The 15,945-nt window shown below is 39.7% G+C and overlaps 1 protein-coding gene across 14 annotated transcripts in view; it reads right to left on the bottom strand.

Annotated features, from left to right (window-relative positions):
* Positions 1–15,945, bottom strand: part of fnbp1b (formin binding protein 1b) — a 253,838-nt gene that overhangs the window by 102,007 nt on the left and 135,886 nt on the right. For all 14 annotated transcript variants that reach the window (XM_078226346.1, XM_078226353.1, XM_078226350.1 and 11 more), the window contains 2 exons: positions 2,475–2,603; positions 544–690 (listed from right to left, as the gene is read on the bottom strand). In XM_078226346.1, the coding sequence (XP_078082472.1) occupies positions 544–690; positions 2,475–2,603 (276 nt within the window). The remainder of the gene's footprint in view (positions 1–543; positions 691–2,474; positions 2,604–15,945) is intronic.

The following is a 15,945-nucleotide window of genomic DNA, read 5'->3' as shown; positions in this document are numbered from 1 at the left end:
ATAAGGGGGTTTTGGGATGATGCCTGTAATTGGTGCATGTGTTTTGGAACTACAATGTTCAGCCAATTAAATGCTGTTGCCGCAAAGGCTGCAAATAATCTAATTGAAAGCAATACAGATAATAACTTCACTCCCATGTGGGAGGTTACTCTGTAGAGAAAACGGCATTGGTTGGTCACATGCATTTATTGTACACACAAACCAAATTGAATGCATCATTCGATACTGTAGATTAATAACCGTGCAGGGTAGTATTGCAAAGCTGAGAAACATTTGAGGAATTCAGTTAACTTTATAATATTGATTTTGCTGCAGATTTTTTTTTTAAGTAGCAAGTTCTGTTTTTGATCTTTTTGAAGTTCTCCCACAGGATATTTACCACCTTTTTAGATATTTTGTTTTTGTCTCTTTTACAATTATTAGGTTTTTTGATGAAGTACATTTGGTGATGGAACTGCCCAAATTAGAATTTACAATCTCGAAGCCCAGTGGGAATAATTTCAGCAAAGCTTATATTTACGTGACAACTGCTTGTGGACTTACATGCTTTTCATCAACAGATTCAGCTGCTTTTGTGATTCCATCGAGACACTTCCCAATGATGGGTATGACTTGTCTGTCTACTTCAGAGAAGGTCTTCATTGATTCTCCAATTTTGACTATTCTTCTTTCATCCAGATCTTGGATTTTCTGAAATTAACAATTTTGTTATTGAACATAATTATGTAAAATTGATTGATTAAAATTAATACATGTCAAGCTAACTCCTTGTGGATAGTCCCGAGAAAGAATTAGACTGTTTGGTGAATTGTCTATAGTTTTGTTATCTGGTTGGGTTTCTGATCAGAAAACACAGTCTGATCAGAACTGAAATCTGATTAATTTAGAAGCCTAGAAGGTAAATCAATGCGAATGTAATTTAATGAAAACATATAGTTGCCAAAGATCATGACATCAATTATTCTATTGATCCATTTGTTGCAATCATAGTTGTCATTTTGTTCCTGAGCATCGACATGAATCACCTACAGTAGTGATGATCCAACTTCAGATTGATTTTTATTTACAATTACTAGCACTCCTCCAAGTTAAGAACTTCTTAGTTTAAAAAGTGGATGATTGATGAGCGATAAGTGAATTATTGTCTTAAAGGAGGTACGGCAACGCGAGAGGCAATTCCTGCATGCGTCACTTTTTAGTTTTTTTATTTTCTTCCATCAGAAGAACCACAAATGAATACACATTTTTCAATAGGTGCATCAGATACAGTTAGGAATGTTAAGGTATCAAGACAAATAGTAGCAGTGTGTGAGCAATTAAATATCACACTAGTATATAATGAAAAACACACAAGATTTCCTTGAATTACAAATTAAACTTGACACAAGTTTTTATGAAGATACTACTATAAATGAACATAATAGGGTCACCACATAACTCACTGGAATGCGTTTTATTTTCTGAATGAGAATAGTTGGAAATACACATAGTCTACAGTCTACCCAAGAGGGAAGAGGTCAATTCTTCAGTATTTTCTGTGTTTGTTTCAGATTTTAACATTTGCATGGTTTATTTTTCCTTTTATTCCTCCAGAATTAAAAACTTTCATTCTTCTGGTTATCCTGAAAATAAGGATAAGGAAGCTACATTGAACCAGCAGAAAGGCAGACAGATTTTGAATCAGTTGTATTGCAGGGATTATTGAGAAACACTTGGGGGTCAACAAATCAGTTATGGTGTGGTTCTTCATAGCTGAGTGAAATGAATACAAAGCTTTTCTTCTCTAAGTAATTCTCCTCATCCTGCCAAGTTGGGAGAGAGGCTCTTCTCTCAAGTCCACCCCCCCTAATCTTCCATTCAGAGATATTTTCCCCTTTCCCATTCCAGTAAAGAAGAACAGTTTTTCACCTCCTCTATTCCATTGTTCTTCCCTGTTCCCTCATGCTCGCAATGAACCTTACTCAACTTTTCTCTCATCATTCAGTCCTGATTCAGGCTCTTAAGTCATAATTCCCCGACTTGGAAAATATCAGGAATATTCTACCACAGCACAGGAAGTCTGCTTCCAGAGTGAAACAGAATTGTCAGGTGTGTAGAGGACGCATCAGTGTCAGTGAGAAAATCATCATACAGTTGTGCAGCAGTGATCTGTCGACTAATTATGCTGGAACAACAAATCACCCCTTACCAAGCAAACATAAACTCTAACAGCCGTATTGCTACCTCAGGAGGGTGAAAAATATACATTTGCACAAACGTGTATACTCTTTCGATGTGGTTGTGTGATATCTTAAGTGCAAAACCACTCTGTGACATGATGAAGAACAGGTGTGCTCGACCTATAATATTTTATACAGATTTTTGAAGTAATTTGCTGGAAAAATGTTAAACTGGGAATCAAAGATATACCATTTTTTTGACTATTAATCGTATTGCATTTTCATATAATCGAAAATGGCCAGATTCCAACTTACCTGGAATATGTTTGGTATATTTGTGTAGTAATGTTCATGTTGTTCTTTATTGAAGTTCTGAAGAACACTGGAATATTCTCCCTTACTATCAGATGCCATCTGATGTCGAGTTTGGGCTTGCTGCCGTGCCTGTTCAGAAATGTGCACAAACAATCAATTGATCAATAATGCTACACTTGAATTTCATACTATGTGCTTATGCATTTTTTCATAAATGATGGAGTAATATTATTTCTCAGCAAATAATTATTAAAGATGACATACAAGCCAGCAAATGTAAGGATGGAAGAAAGACAAACAAAAATTGTACACACACAAAAGCATAAATATTAGTAAGATAGGAGTGTAACATCAACAAATTTACATGGGACATTTTATAAATGAAGACCTGTGGATAAGGTAACACTCCACAATGATAGCAGGCGAAAACTTATAGGGTTTTTCTGGTGGCTTCCGTTAGCTTTTCTGAAGACAGTACATGAAACCCATATGAACTCAATTTATTACGCTAGAATCTAACCAATGGGGAAAAAAGTGACACATTTACATTGTCACTTTATTACTGTTGCAATTACTCCCTTTGTGTAACACATACATAGGATCTCATATTGTGCTGTGAATGGGTGACCTGTACTAGTAGTAGAAACAAATGAATGCAGGTTTCCAATTCTCTTAATTTGTATTGCAAGGCATGAGTAATGCCTAGTATCCTGGTAGATACATTTACCGTATGATGGTGCACTGCTCAACATTAGCTGTTAGATCCCTTGTTCTCTATTTGGCTAGCTGATCCGAGTGAGGGTGGCAATGAGATTACAGTCAATGGTCCCAGCATTGTAGGATAGGGAGAGAAAAAAATTAAGCCAGCTGCAGTTTCCAGTCTGATCTCTACTTGATGAGTCTAACAGGAAAAATACATATGCAAATAATGTGAAAGAATATGACTGATCTTGGTTGTGATGCCCACATAGTTAAATAAGTTGGCAACTCTCATTGTTTAAGTTTGGAAGATAGCTGGCTATTTACATAAGGTAACAGATGGTTCCTATTGTTCATCGGAATGTGCCTCAATATGAGGCACTAGCAAAAGCTGAGGAATGGTAAGGGACATGAAAAAAGTTAAATTCTGTTAACTTGTGGCCATGGAGAACACTGGATAAAAACTTCTCACAGTCAGTGTGAACACTGACCTTATCAATGATGCTCATATCTGATGAACACATAAATAAAACCTAGTTCTGATCACAATATAACTGTAATGAATATCAATGAAGTGTGGAGAAAACTTGTTAACTGCAAACCTCTTGGTATTAACGCACATTTCTGCTAACCCACAGCAGACAGTGAATTCAAACCTTCTTAAAATCTTCCAAAGAAAAGAAGCACACGGACCATTGTAGCTTAGTGGTCTAAGAAAGGGTTAAAATTTTAGTTAGATTCGTGTAAAACAAAGGCGGTTGCATTTATGGGGTTTTGGTTTTATTTCAAACTGTGCCTGCATTGTGATTAAAGGGTTATGATGTAGAGGTAAACAAGCTGGACCCAGTAGCAGTTGGAACTAGATAGCTGGAGAGGAAGCAACACAGAAACTGTCAGAAGCAGAACAATGAAGTAAGGGCAAGAAAGCAAGTCCCAGAAGGTAAAGCACAGATAGTTCTAGAAACCAGGGAATAAAAGCAAAGTCCCAGGAAGACTGATGTCAAAAGATAAAAGCAACTAGAAATTGAACAAGGTATTGCTCGCTGAAATTAAAGAATGGGGCAGAGAGAGGCTCCCGGTAAAAGACAGCTAAAATGTGCAGACCTTGGCTAGCGAGGAGCCAGATATCTGAAGCAATCCTAAGGTTGAGTACCTGAGTGACTGTGTGGAAGCTTGAATGCACGTGGCAATTCAAGGCAGAGGAATACTGAAAAGAGAGATTGAAATCCTGGAAGTGGGTCTGTTGTGAAGCATCTAAAAGAAAGCAATGTTTGAGAGAAGATTCCACGGTGTGTTTCTTTTGAGAGTGGAGTTTGGAAACACTTGAGCAGAAGCCAAAGTTACAGAGAGACCATTTGGCTCACAGTGTGATAAGAATCTGGAGGGATTTGATGAGAAACCCAGCAAAAGTTGTACTGGGTTGCATGTGCCACATAGTTCCAGAGTGGGCTGCGTCTGACCACAGTTGACCTGTTTGTTTACAGGGACTGTGTACGTACTGAGAATATTATAGTATAAAATACATTCTGTAATTTGTGGTATTCTTAAAAATGTGTATATTTATAAAGCTGTATTGAGAGTGGAGGAGTATTGTGTTATAGTCAATCTTTTCATAGAATTATACAGCACAGAAGAGGTCCTTGGGCATATTGAGTTCACACCGACATATTAGAAACACCTGAACTCCCACCTAATCTTATTTGCCAGCACTTGGCCCATGGCCCTGAATATTATGATGTGCCAACTGCTCATCCAGGTACTTTTTAAAGGATGTGAGGCAACCCACCTCTACTACCTTTCCAGACAGCACATTTCAGACCGTCACCACCCTCTGAGTGAAAAGGTTGTTCCTCACATCCCCCCGAAATCTCCTGCCCCTCACCTTGAACCTATGTCCCCTCGTGACTGACCGTTCAACTAAGGGGAACAGCTACTCCTTATCCACTCTGTCCATGTCTCTCATAATCTTGTACAACTCGATCAGGTTGCTCCTCAGTCTTCTCTGCTCTAATGAAAACAACCCAAGCCTACCCAACCTCTCCTCATAACTTAAACGTTCCATCCCAGGCAGCATCCTGGTGAATCCCCTCTACACCCCCTCCAGTGCAATCACATCTTTGCTATAATGTGGTGAACAGAACTGCACATGGTACTCTAGCTGTGGCCTCATCAAAGATCTATACAACTCCAACATGACTTGCCTGCTTTTGTAATCTATGCCTCGATTGATATATGCCTTTTTCACCACCCTACTAATGTGCCCTTCTGCCCTCAGCATCATAGAATCCCTATAGTGCAGAAGGAGGCCATTCGGCCCATCAAGTCTGCACTGACCACAATCCCACCCAGGCCTTATTCCCGTAACCCCACATATTTACCCTCCTAATCCCCCGACACTAAGGGGCAATTTATCATGGCCAATCAATCTAACCAGCACATCTTTGGACTGTCCGGAGAACCCGGAGGAAACCCATGCAGACATGGGGAGAATGTGCAAACTCCACACAGACAGTGACCCGAGGCCAGAATTGAACCCGGATCCCTAGCGCTCTGAGGAGGCAGTGCTAACCACGGTGCCATCGTGCCGCCTGTCTGTGGACAAACACGCTCGGGTCCCTTGTGTCCTCAGCCCCTTAGTATATACTCATTAGAAATTTGTGGGGCCAAATTCCCCTCCAACTCGATTTTCAAGTTCATCCTGACTTCCTGCTTTTGTACTCGAGACCTCTAGTTATAAAATCCAAGATTCCATAGGCCACCTTAACTGCTTTTACAGCCTGCACAACAACAACTTGACATCTTCAGGACCCATTGATAATGGAGGTACTGTGTGCAACAAGCTCTCTTTTCCCTTTTTAACCTTCATCTGTTACAACTCAAAGCTGGTATGCTGTATCTGATATATTAATAAGATACTCTTTGGTCTCATTAAACTAGGAACTGTGGTGGAAAATTAAGCCTCATATTTGCTTGGCAGTGTTTGTTTTTCATTAATTTCTGTTTCACATGTGCCCCATAACAGATAGTGAACTGTTGCCTTTACATCACACAAATTTGCTATTCCTATGCAATTCCATTCTGGAAGAGTAACCTGAAGAGACCATGCAAATATGCAATCCTGAAGGAATTGAGAATCCAACTGTGATACAAAGACTTCATTCAGAAATGCAAATACCTGATCTATGTCACTGAAAAGCTTCCCAACAATTGTATTATACAGGGCAGATGAGCAAATGTTCTGGGGACGTGGCTTCAAATCCCACCATGATAGCTGGTGAACTTTGAAATCAGCTAACAAATTGGGAAAATAAAGCTAGTCTCAGCAATGGTGAACATGAAACTATCACGGATTATCATAAAAACCCATCTGTGATTCCAGACCCACAGCAATGTGGTTGACTCTGAACTGCTTTCTGAAAGGGCCTCAGAGGTCAAGGACAATTAGGGATGGACAACAAATGTTGGTCTTGCCAGTGACACGCACATCCCATGAAATAATAAAAAAGTCACTCAAATTCATAGTGATTTTTCAAAAGCGACATCTTTGTAATGTTCATATGATTATAAAATGTCAAACACTATACATTTAGGGGTACATGCTTAACAGCAATGGAAGTAACGGAAGTAAACAAACACTGGTGCTTTGAGTGCGCCACTGTCGATCTAATTCTGCAGAAAGTGGCATGATGTATGTTTCTTCTGAGCAAGGTCAGAAGACTCCAATTAATGGGAAAATAAAGGGGCGTGACAGAAAGAAACAGGAGGAAAAATGAAAGGTCACTCACTGACACAGAGTGCACAGGAAGACCTCTCTGCTGGCCAAGATATGTTGCCACAGCAGGTAATGCTAGAGTAAATAAAGATACATTTCATCCAAATAGATTGATCTCACAATATAGGAAGACAAATAAGAGGGATACTTTCATATGAAATAAATTCCTTTTGTTCAGATTTTCAACTATAAAGATTTTATGCCAAATCAAAATAGAAAAGTTTTCATTATGAATTGCACTTTACCAAATTAGAATCTAAATAGTTAACTATATATTTATGCCCATCCTTAAAAAATACGATATATATCAACAACAAATGGCATGTTAATAAACTGCTCCAATTCTCTAATTATTTCTGCCTTTAATTTGGTCTTGTTATAGATGGGATACCATCCATGGGCAGATAACTAAACATATACTGTTCTATTTGTCCACCAACATACAGCTGTTATAGTCTCTTTGTTAAGACTAGCATTTCAAACTCTTTACAGTTCCTAATAATGTGCAGTGTAGACTTGAGCATTTCTGAAGTGACGAACATGGTGCATTTTCATAAGAAACAACTGTATTGCGATACATAGACACATACAGTTCTCGAGATGGCCCTAAAGTAGTTCTTTGTTTTGCCAGCTAAATAAAACCAGACATGTCACACAGGGCTACCAGCCTCCATTCTTTTCAACTGAACCTAGTCAGACATCAGTAACACCAGAGTCTAAAACAACAGTAAACTCAATGAGTTGCATTTAAATTGAGGAAACAAACAGCTAATTATGGCTTGTTTACAGAGAAAGATAGTGGATCTGGGAATGGATTGCTTTAACATTGCAAATAATAGCTCTGGCTTAAGAACATAACAATATTACATAAGAGATAGGAGGAGGAGGCCATTTGGCCCATCGAGCCTGCTCCAAGATTCAATGCGATCATGACTGACAATTAACTCCACTTTCCTGCCCATACCCCTAGATTACCTGATACCCCAAAAATCATTCCATTTAAGCCTTAAATATACATAAGCATAATATTATTAAATAGGTGTGAAACTTCTAAATGTTCATGTTCAAAGATACTTGGGTGCACTTGTACAAGGAACACAAAGTTAGCCTGAGACGCAGCAAGCAATTAGGAAGGTGAATGGCATGTTGGATTTTTTTGCAAGGGGATTGGAGTAAAGAAGTCTTCAACTCAGACCCAAACAATCAGTCCCTTGCACTGTGTTCGAGATTTCCCAACCAGGACTACCCTGTCAAGCTGTTTCAGGACCTTGTATATTTAAATAAGATCACCTCTCATACTTCCATGAGTATATGGACCCAATTTGCTCAGCATCCCAACATAGGACAATTCTCTCAACCCAGTGACCAATCTAGTGAACCTTCACTGTATTGCCTTTAATACAAGTACATCCTTCCTTAAACAATGAGACAATACTGCAAACAGTATTCCAGGCATGGCCTCACCAAAGCTCTGTACATTTGCAGACTTCTGTACTCTTGTACTTCAATCTGCTTGCAATATAGACCAACATCATTTAAGTTCCTAACTGTTGGTTGTACCGGCATGCTAACTGTCAGCGTTTCTTCTTTGAATACACCTAAGTCCCTCAAACATCAGTATTTACAAAATTCACACTTTTTCAAAAGGATTTTGGTTTTCTATTCTTACTACCAAAGTAAATTATCTCACACTTTTCATCTTATATTTCAACTGCCAACTTAATCGTCAACAAAGTCATCTATGTGCGGATCCACAAGAGATAGGTGAGGCCCTAAATGAGTACTTCTCATCAGTATTTACTGTTGAGAAAGGCATGGATGTTTGGGAACTTGGGGAAATAAACAGTGATGTCCTGAGGAGTGTACATATTAGAGGAGGTGCTGCTGGAAGTCTTAAAGCGCATCAAGGTAGATAAATCCCCAGGACCTGATGAAGTGCATCCCAGGATGTTGTGGGAGGCTAGGGAGGAAATTTCGGGTCCCCGAGCTAAGATATTTGAATCATCAGCAGTCACAGGTGAGGTGCCTGAAGATTGGGGGGTGGCAAATGTTGTGCCTTTGTTTAAGAAGGGCTGCAGGGAAAAGCCCGAGAACTACAGGCCGGTGAGCCTAACATCTGAAGTGGGTAAGTTGTTTGAAGATATTCTGAGAGACAGGATCGACAGGCATTTAGATTGGCAAGGACTGTTTAGCGACACTCAGCATGGCTTTGTGAGTGGAAAAATCACGACTTATGAATTTGATTGAGTTTTTTGAAGGGGTAACCAAGAAGGTAGATGAGGGCAGTGCAGTTGATACTGTTTACATGGACTTTAGCAAGGCCTTGGACAAGGTACCGCATGGTAGGTTGTTGCACAAGGTTAAAGCTCATGGGATCCACAGTGAGGTAGCCAATTGGATACAATATTGGCTTGATGACAGAAGACAGAGGGTAGTTGTAGAGGGTTGTTTTTCAAACTGGAGGCCTGTGACCAGCATGTGTCTCAGGGACTAGTGCTGGGTCCACTGTTATTTGTCATTTATATTAATGATTTGGATGAGAATTTAGTAGGCGTGGTTAGTAAGTTTGCAGATGACACCAAGATTGGTGGCATAGTGGACAGTGAAGCAGGTTATTTAGGATTGCAACGGGATCTTGATCAATTGGGCCAGTGGGCTGATGAATGGCAGATGGAGTTTAATTTAGATAAATGTGAGGTGATGCATTTTGATAGATCGAATCGGTGCAGGACCTATTCAATTAATGGTAGGGCGTTGGGGAGAGTTGTAGAACAAAGAGTTTGAAGAGTACAGGTTCATAGCTCCTTGAAAGCACAGTCACATGTGGACAGGGTGGTGAAGAAAGCATTCGGCATGCTTGGTTTCATTGGTCAGAACATTGAATACAGGAGTTGGGACATCTTGTTGAAGTTGTACAAGACATTAGTAAGGCCACACTTGGAATACTGTGTACAGTTCTGGTCACCCTATTATAGAAAGGATATTATTAAACTAGAAAGAGTGCAGAAAAGATTTGCTAGGATGCTACCAGGAATTGATGGTTTGAGTGAGGAGGAGAGGCTGGATAGACTGGAACCTTTTTTCTCTGGAGCGTAGGAGGCTTAGGGTAATCTTAGAAGGCTAATAAAATAATGAGGGGCATAGGTAAGGCAGATGGTCTACACCTTTTCCCAAAGGTAGCGGAGTCTAAAACTAGAGGGCATAAGTTTAAAGTGAGAGGGGAGAGATACAAAAGGATCCAGAGGGGTAATCTTTTCCACATAGAGGGTGGTGAGTGTCTGGAACGGGCTGCTAGAGGTAGTAGTAGAGGTGGGTACAATTTTGTCGTTTTAAAAACATTTAGACAGTTACATGGGTAAAAACAAATTACTGTGGATGCTGGAATCTGAAACCAAAAGAGAAAATGCTGAAAAATCTCAGCAGATCTGTAAGAAGAGAAAAGAGCTGACGTTTCGAGTCCAGCTGACCCTTTGTCAAAGCTGCAATGGGTAAGATGGGTATATGAGTTACATGGGTAAGATGGGTATAGAGGGATATAAGCCAAACATGGCAATTGGGACTAGCTTAATGGTAATAAAAAATGGGCGGCATGGACAAGTTGGGCCAAAGGGTCTGTTTCCGTGCTGTAAACCGATATGATTTAACTTGTTGCCCATTCACTTTACTTCTCTAGAATCATAGAATCCCTAAAGAGCAGAAGGAGCCCACCTGGCCCATCGAGTCTGCACCAACCACAATCCCACCCAGTCCCACTGACACCAAGAGGCAATTTATCATCTTAGACTAACCAAGCTTTGCTTCATCAACAAAGATACGTTACTCTGTCTCTTAACCTAGCTCCTTAATAAAAGTAGTATGTAGCTGAGACCCCAGCTCAAATTCTTGTGGACCTCACAAACCACATAATGTCACCTTGGAAGTTTCCTGTTTATCCCTACTCTCTTCTTCATGTCAGTTAACCAATCTTCTTTCCCAACTTCATGAGTTTTTATCTTGTGTATTAGCCTTTTGTGTGGCACCTTCTTGAATGCCTTTTGGAAATCTAAGTATATTACATCTACTGGTTCCCCTTTACGTACTCTATTAGCTACATCTTTATAAAGCTCAAATCTGTCAAACACAATTTTCCTTTGCACATGATGTTGTCTGATCATACTACAATTTTACAAGTGCATTGTTAAGACTTCCTTACTGATAAAGTTTGACGAAGATGATCAAGTGGTCCCATGGGTAACTCTAATCTTAAAATCAATTTGTAGGAGGAACAATCTCTTGGTGATGCTGGAACATGATCCCATTTTTCTTCAAATTGGTGAAATTTTCAACAAATATTTTATACTGCACTGGTTACAGAATACTAATAGTAAAACAAATGCTATGAGCCCAACGGTCTGTAAATATTTCAAAGAGTTGATTGTTAGAAATTACTATTTTATTTAAAACATTGTTGCACTTCAAATTTTAAAAGTACACAATATTAACAGATAAACATTTAGCAGTAGTTTACTTGTAAATCTGCCTAACAAATACTAAATGTTAGTTTTAATAGCTTCAAAATTTTTAATACTTTTGCACTTTAAAAAAATATAATCTATTATTTTTCAGGCAGTGTTTGGCAAGAACTGGAAATATAACCTGCATAAGGAGTCTTTAGCACTTGGGTATGTTACGTCTAGATTTAGGTTTCATTCAATTTCCTTGGCTGATAATGTAGTTCTTAGGAGTTAAATATTGTGAACATAGCTACAAATCTGTAAATTCTTAAAAGAATGTGTGTAAACCTAAACTATTAAATACAATTTGTGCACATTCACAGAAATACTCTCTAATTCTAAGTTAGCTCGACATTTTTGTGGGTATGGTCACGTGGAGCTCAGCACAAAATAAAGGCATTATTTGAGAGACAGCATGTATGAGACATTCTAGACATGTGCATTCATCAAACACTATCCTCAGTGTTTTGTAATGTTGTTCCACATTCCATGCATTATGATAACCCTTTCAAACTCACTCGATGCTCCATACACTGACATAACTGATGCACTACTTTGGTTACATTTCACTGCTTTACAGAGTCCAGTTTCTCCAATTGCTTCTAATTATCAGAGCCTCTCATTATTGGTCTAATTTTCATAAATCACTTTTGAACACTATTTACAGCCTTGAGATCATTTCTAAACAAAGGAGCCGAAAACTGGGCAAAATATTCCAATTTCACCCGAACCAGAGATTTGTATTTTTTTTAAATTTTGTACTCCATGTACCTGCTTAAAACTCTGGGATTCCTTCTTTAGTTATCTATTCTATTTAATTTAATCTTTGTATTCGCCCTAAATGAATTACATGTCTTTTTTAAGGTTAAGTTTCATTTTAATTACTTTTTAAAAATTCAGTTGAGAAACTTAAATTTTGCTGCAAATCCTTAATTTTGTACGCGTATCTGATTATTCTTATTGTTTTGCTGCCTTATCTACTAATTTTTATTTGAAATTTATGAACTGTTCTTTTTTTATTTCTTGTTGAAAGTTCCTTTTCCCCAGTCAAGTACCTTTTCCTGTTCTCCCCCTTTTTAATTACAAAAACAAACCTAAACCAGTTTTGTACAAATCTAGTCATTGGCCTGTAGCTTCCTGGCTCCCCAGCATCGGTTTTGCAGTGTACCCAAAGATATCCTGGGAAACCCTCAGAATTTCACAGGTAAGGGTTTACCTGGCAGTTGTCCAGAAGCGCTAACTTGCCCTGGATAACTGTCCTGTGCTGGGAACTGCTACATCAATTAAGCATCTAAACACCCATGTTTTTAAGTTTATTTTAGTGTCACAAATAGGCTTAATTAACACTGCAATTAAGTTACTGTGAAAATCCCCGAGTCACCACATTTTGGTGGCTGTCCCGGTACACTGAGGGAGAATTTAGCATGGCCAATACACCTAACCAGCACGTCTTTTGGACTGTGGCAGGAAACCGGAGCACCCGGAGGAAACCCACACAGACACTGGGATAACGTGCAGACTCCGCACGGTGACCCAAACCGGGAATCAAACTCGGTCCCTGGCGCTATGAGGCAGCAGTGCTAACCACAGTACCACCATGCGTACCCCCTTCACAATGGCCAAATCTCCACCCTCGACATCCCATCCATGAACCTTAGACATTTACCTTCTCGCTGGCCTAGTATTTTCAATGGGTCACCTGCTTTACGGGAGCTATTGCCGTTAAAAGGAGCGTGTCCTCCTTTGCTCCGTTTCTTTTACACTTCACCACTAGAGCCGGGAACCCGCTGCGCTGCTTAATTCTCACGCTGCCTGAGCTGGGAAGATTGGGCAAGACAGGAGCTTAAGAATTTTAGCATAGGTAGGTTGGTATGGAGTGGCAATCCGCCACTGATTGCCACTCTGAGGCAGTTATGGCTATCATTGTTTTATGGACAAATGCATAGCAACTAACATCAAATAATTGCATGACTGGTTTATCTGTTTTGCTTAAGCGATAAATGTTGGCCAAGAGAAAACAGCTGTCTTCTTCAAATAAGGTGACAGAATCTTTTACAGAGTAGGCTGGTATCTCTTTTAAAATACATTATTTCCATCAATACACCACTCCCACAGTACCACACTGAAATATCAGCAATTGCTCAAGTCCTGGAGTGGATCTTCAAAATTCAATCCTCAGACACAGGAAATGGCCCTTTCACTGACCCCAAAGCGCAGTGGCACAGTGGTTAGCACTGCAGCCTCACAGCGCCAGGAACCCTGGTTCAATTCCCAGCTTGGGTCACTGACTGTGTGGAGTCTGCACGTCCTCCCGTCTGCGTGGGTTTCCTCCAGGTGCTCCAGTTTCCTCCCACAGTTCAAAAGACATACTGGTTAGGTGCATTTGACATGCTAAATTCTCCCTCAGTCTACCCAAACAGGTGCCAGAGTGTGACGACTAGGAGATTTTCACAGTAACTTCATTGCAGTGTTAATGTAAGCCTACTTGTGACACAAATAAATAAAATTAAACTTAAAACTCTAAAACAGATCATCATTTCAGATAACAGTCATTAGGGGTGGCACAGTGGTTAGCACTGAGGCCTCACAGCTCCAGGGACCTAGATTCAATTCCGGTCTTGGGTGACTCTCTGTGTGGAGTTTGCAATTTCTCCCGATGTCTGCGTGGGTTTCCTACAGGTGCTCCGGTTTCATCCCACAGTCTAAAGGTGTACAGGTTAAGTGGATTGTGCATTGTATAATTGCCACTGAGTGTCCAAAGAAGTGTAAGTTAGTTGCATTAGCCATGCAAAATGTGTGGGGTTACAAGGATAGGGTGGGGGAGAAAGTCTGGGTAAGAGAGCTAGTTCAGACTCGATGGGCTAAATGGCCTCTTCTGCACTGTAGGGATCCTATGAGGCTAGGGAAGTTATAACAAAGTAGCAGATTTGACAAGGTGTCGCCAACTTGAAACGTTAACTGTGTTCCCTTCACAGATCTGTGAAATATGTCCTGCATTTCTTGGTTTTATTTCAGATTTTCACCTCATGCAGTCCACGACTCTTGAAAAAAATAGGGAAAGTGGTTGTGAATGGAACTGCATCAACATGCTAAGATTATTTCTATTTACAATGATTAAAATTTATTTGAAATTGGGACAGAAATAAAGTTAGTTTATAGAGGACACCAAATTGGAGGGAAGTAGAATTCGGGGAAGTAGAATTCGAGCAATTCGAAGGACAGACTAAATAAAGGCAAGATGAGCTGATAAGTAGTACAAAAGCAAGGGGATACAGGCAAGAGAAATGAACTGTAACAATCAAAATGGTTCTCGGTGATTGGACACAACACAGGGAAGGGACTGTAGATCATTCAAAAGAACCAACAGCTAACTGGACCATGAGAATGCATATAGAAGGATACAGCAGAAATTTCAGCAGAGGACAATGATCCTGTGTAAGGCATTGGTATAGTTATTGCAGCCATAACTGTAATGCTGTTTACAAATCTGGTCACCAAACTGCAGATGGCATATTCAGGCATGGCAGGAGATGACAACCAAACTGATACTCAATTTAAGCATCAGAGTTCAGAGGACAAGTCAAAGAGCCTAAAACTGTTTACTCTGGAGAAGGAATGGGAAGTATAATTTAAAATCTTTATAAATTAGATTAATTTAATCTCAATAAAACATTTGCTATTATCACAGGCTCTAAAAACAGTAGACAGTCTTAAATTTATAAAAGCATGTGCATAAGACAAACAAAATTTAATCACTTTAAGAGGACAGTGAATGTGAAACAGACTGGCAGTGGAGGCAGATTGTCTGAAATGTTTAAAGAAGAATTAGTTACATATTTAAAAGGAGGAGTGATTAGGGGGTGTTAATATTTGGGAATCAGGATGGGTGCAGCTTTTGCCAGTCCTGCACTCCCCTATGTTGCTAACTCATGGAAAAGCTCTCTATTTCTCAATAATGAAAACATTTGTTATTCTTCAAACAGCTACGTATCAAGAAATTACATAGCAATACTTGAGGACAGTCAGGACACATTTATTGCTCTACTGAGTCAAAGTATAGAACTGTGGTTAAATTTATAGCACTGGCAAAAGAGTTACAAGAATCTAAGTACAAGAGTACCTGAGTATTCAGGTACATGGATTACTGCAATTCTCAGGGCGACATGGTTGCACAGTGGTTAGCACTGCTACCTCACAGTACCAGGGACCAGGGCTCAATTCTGGCCTTGGGTGACTCAGTGGAGTTTGCAGTCTCCGCGTGTATGCGTGGGTTTCCTCCGCGTGCTCCAGTTTTCTCCCACGGTCCAAAGAAATGCGGATTAGGTTGACTGGCCATGCTAAATTGCCCCTTAGTGTCCCAAGATATGTTGGTTAGGAGGATTAGCAGGGTTAAGACAAGGATAGGGTCTGAGTAAGATGCTCTGTCAGAGGTGGTGCAGACTCGATGGGCTAAACGGCCTCCTTCTGCACTATAGGTTTCTTTGAACTCCTACAGAGATATGTAAAT

This window comes from Mustelus asterias, chromosome 13 (assembly GCF_964213995.1).
Source record: "Mustelus asterias chromosome 13, sMusAst1.hap1.1, whole genome shotgun sequence".
Taxonomy (NCBI): Eukaryota; Metazoa; Chordata; class Chondrichthyes; order Carcharhiniformes; family Triakidae; genus Mustelus; species Mustelus asterias.
The sequence above is the reverse complement of the archived record's forward strand: the minus strand, read 5'-3'. Positions and strand labels throughout refer to the sequence as shown.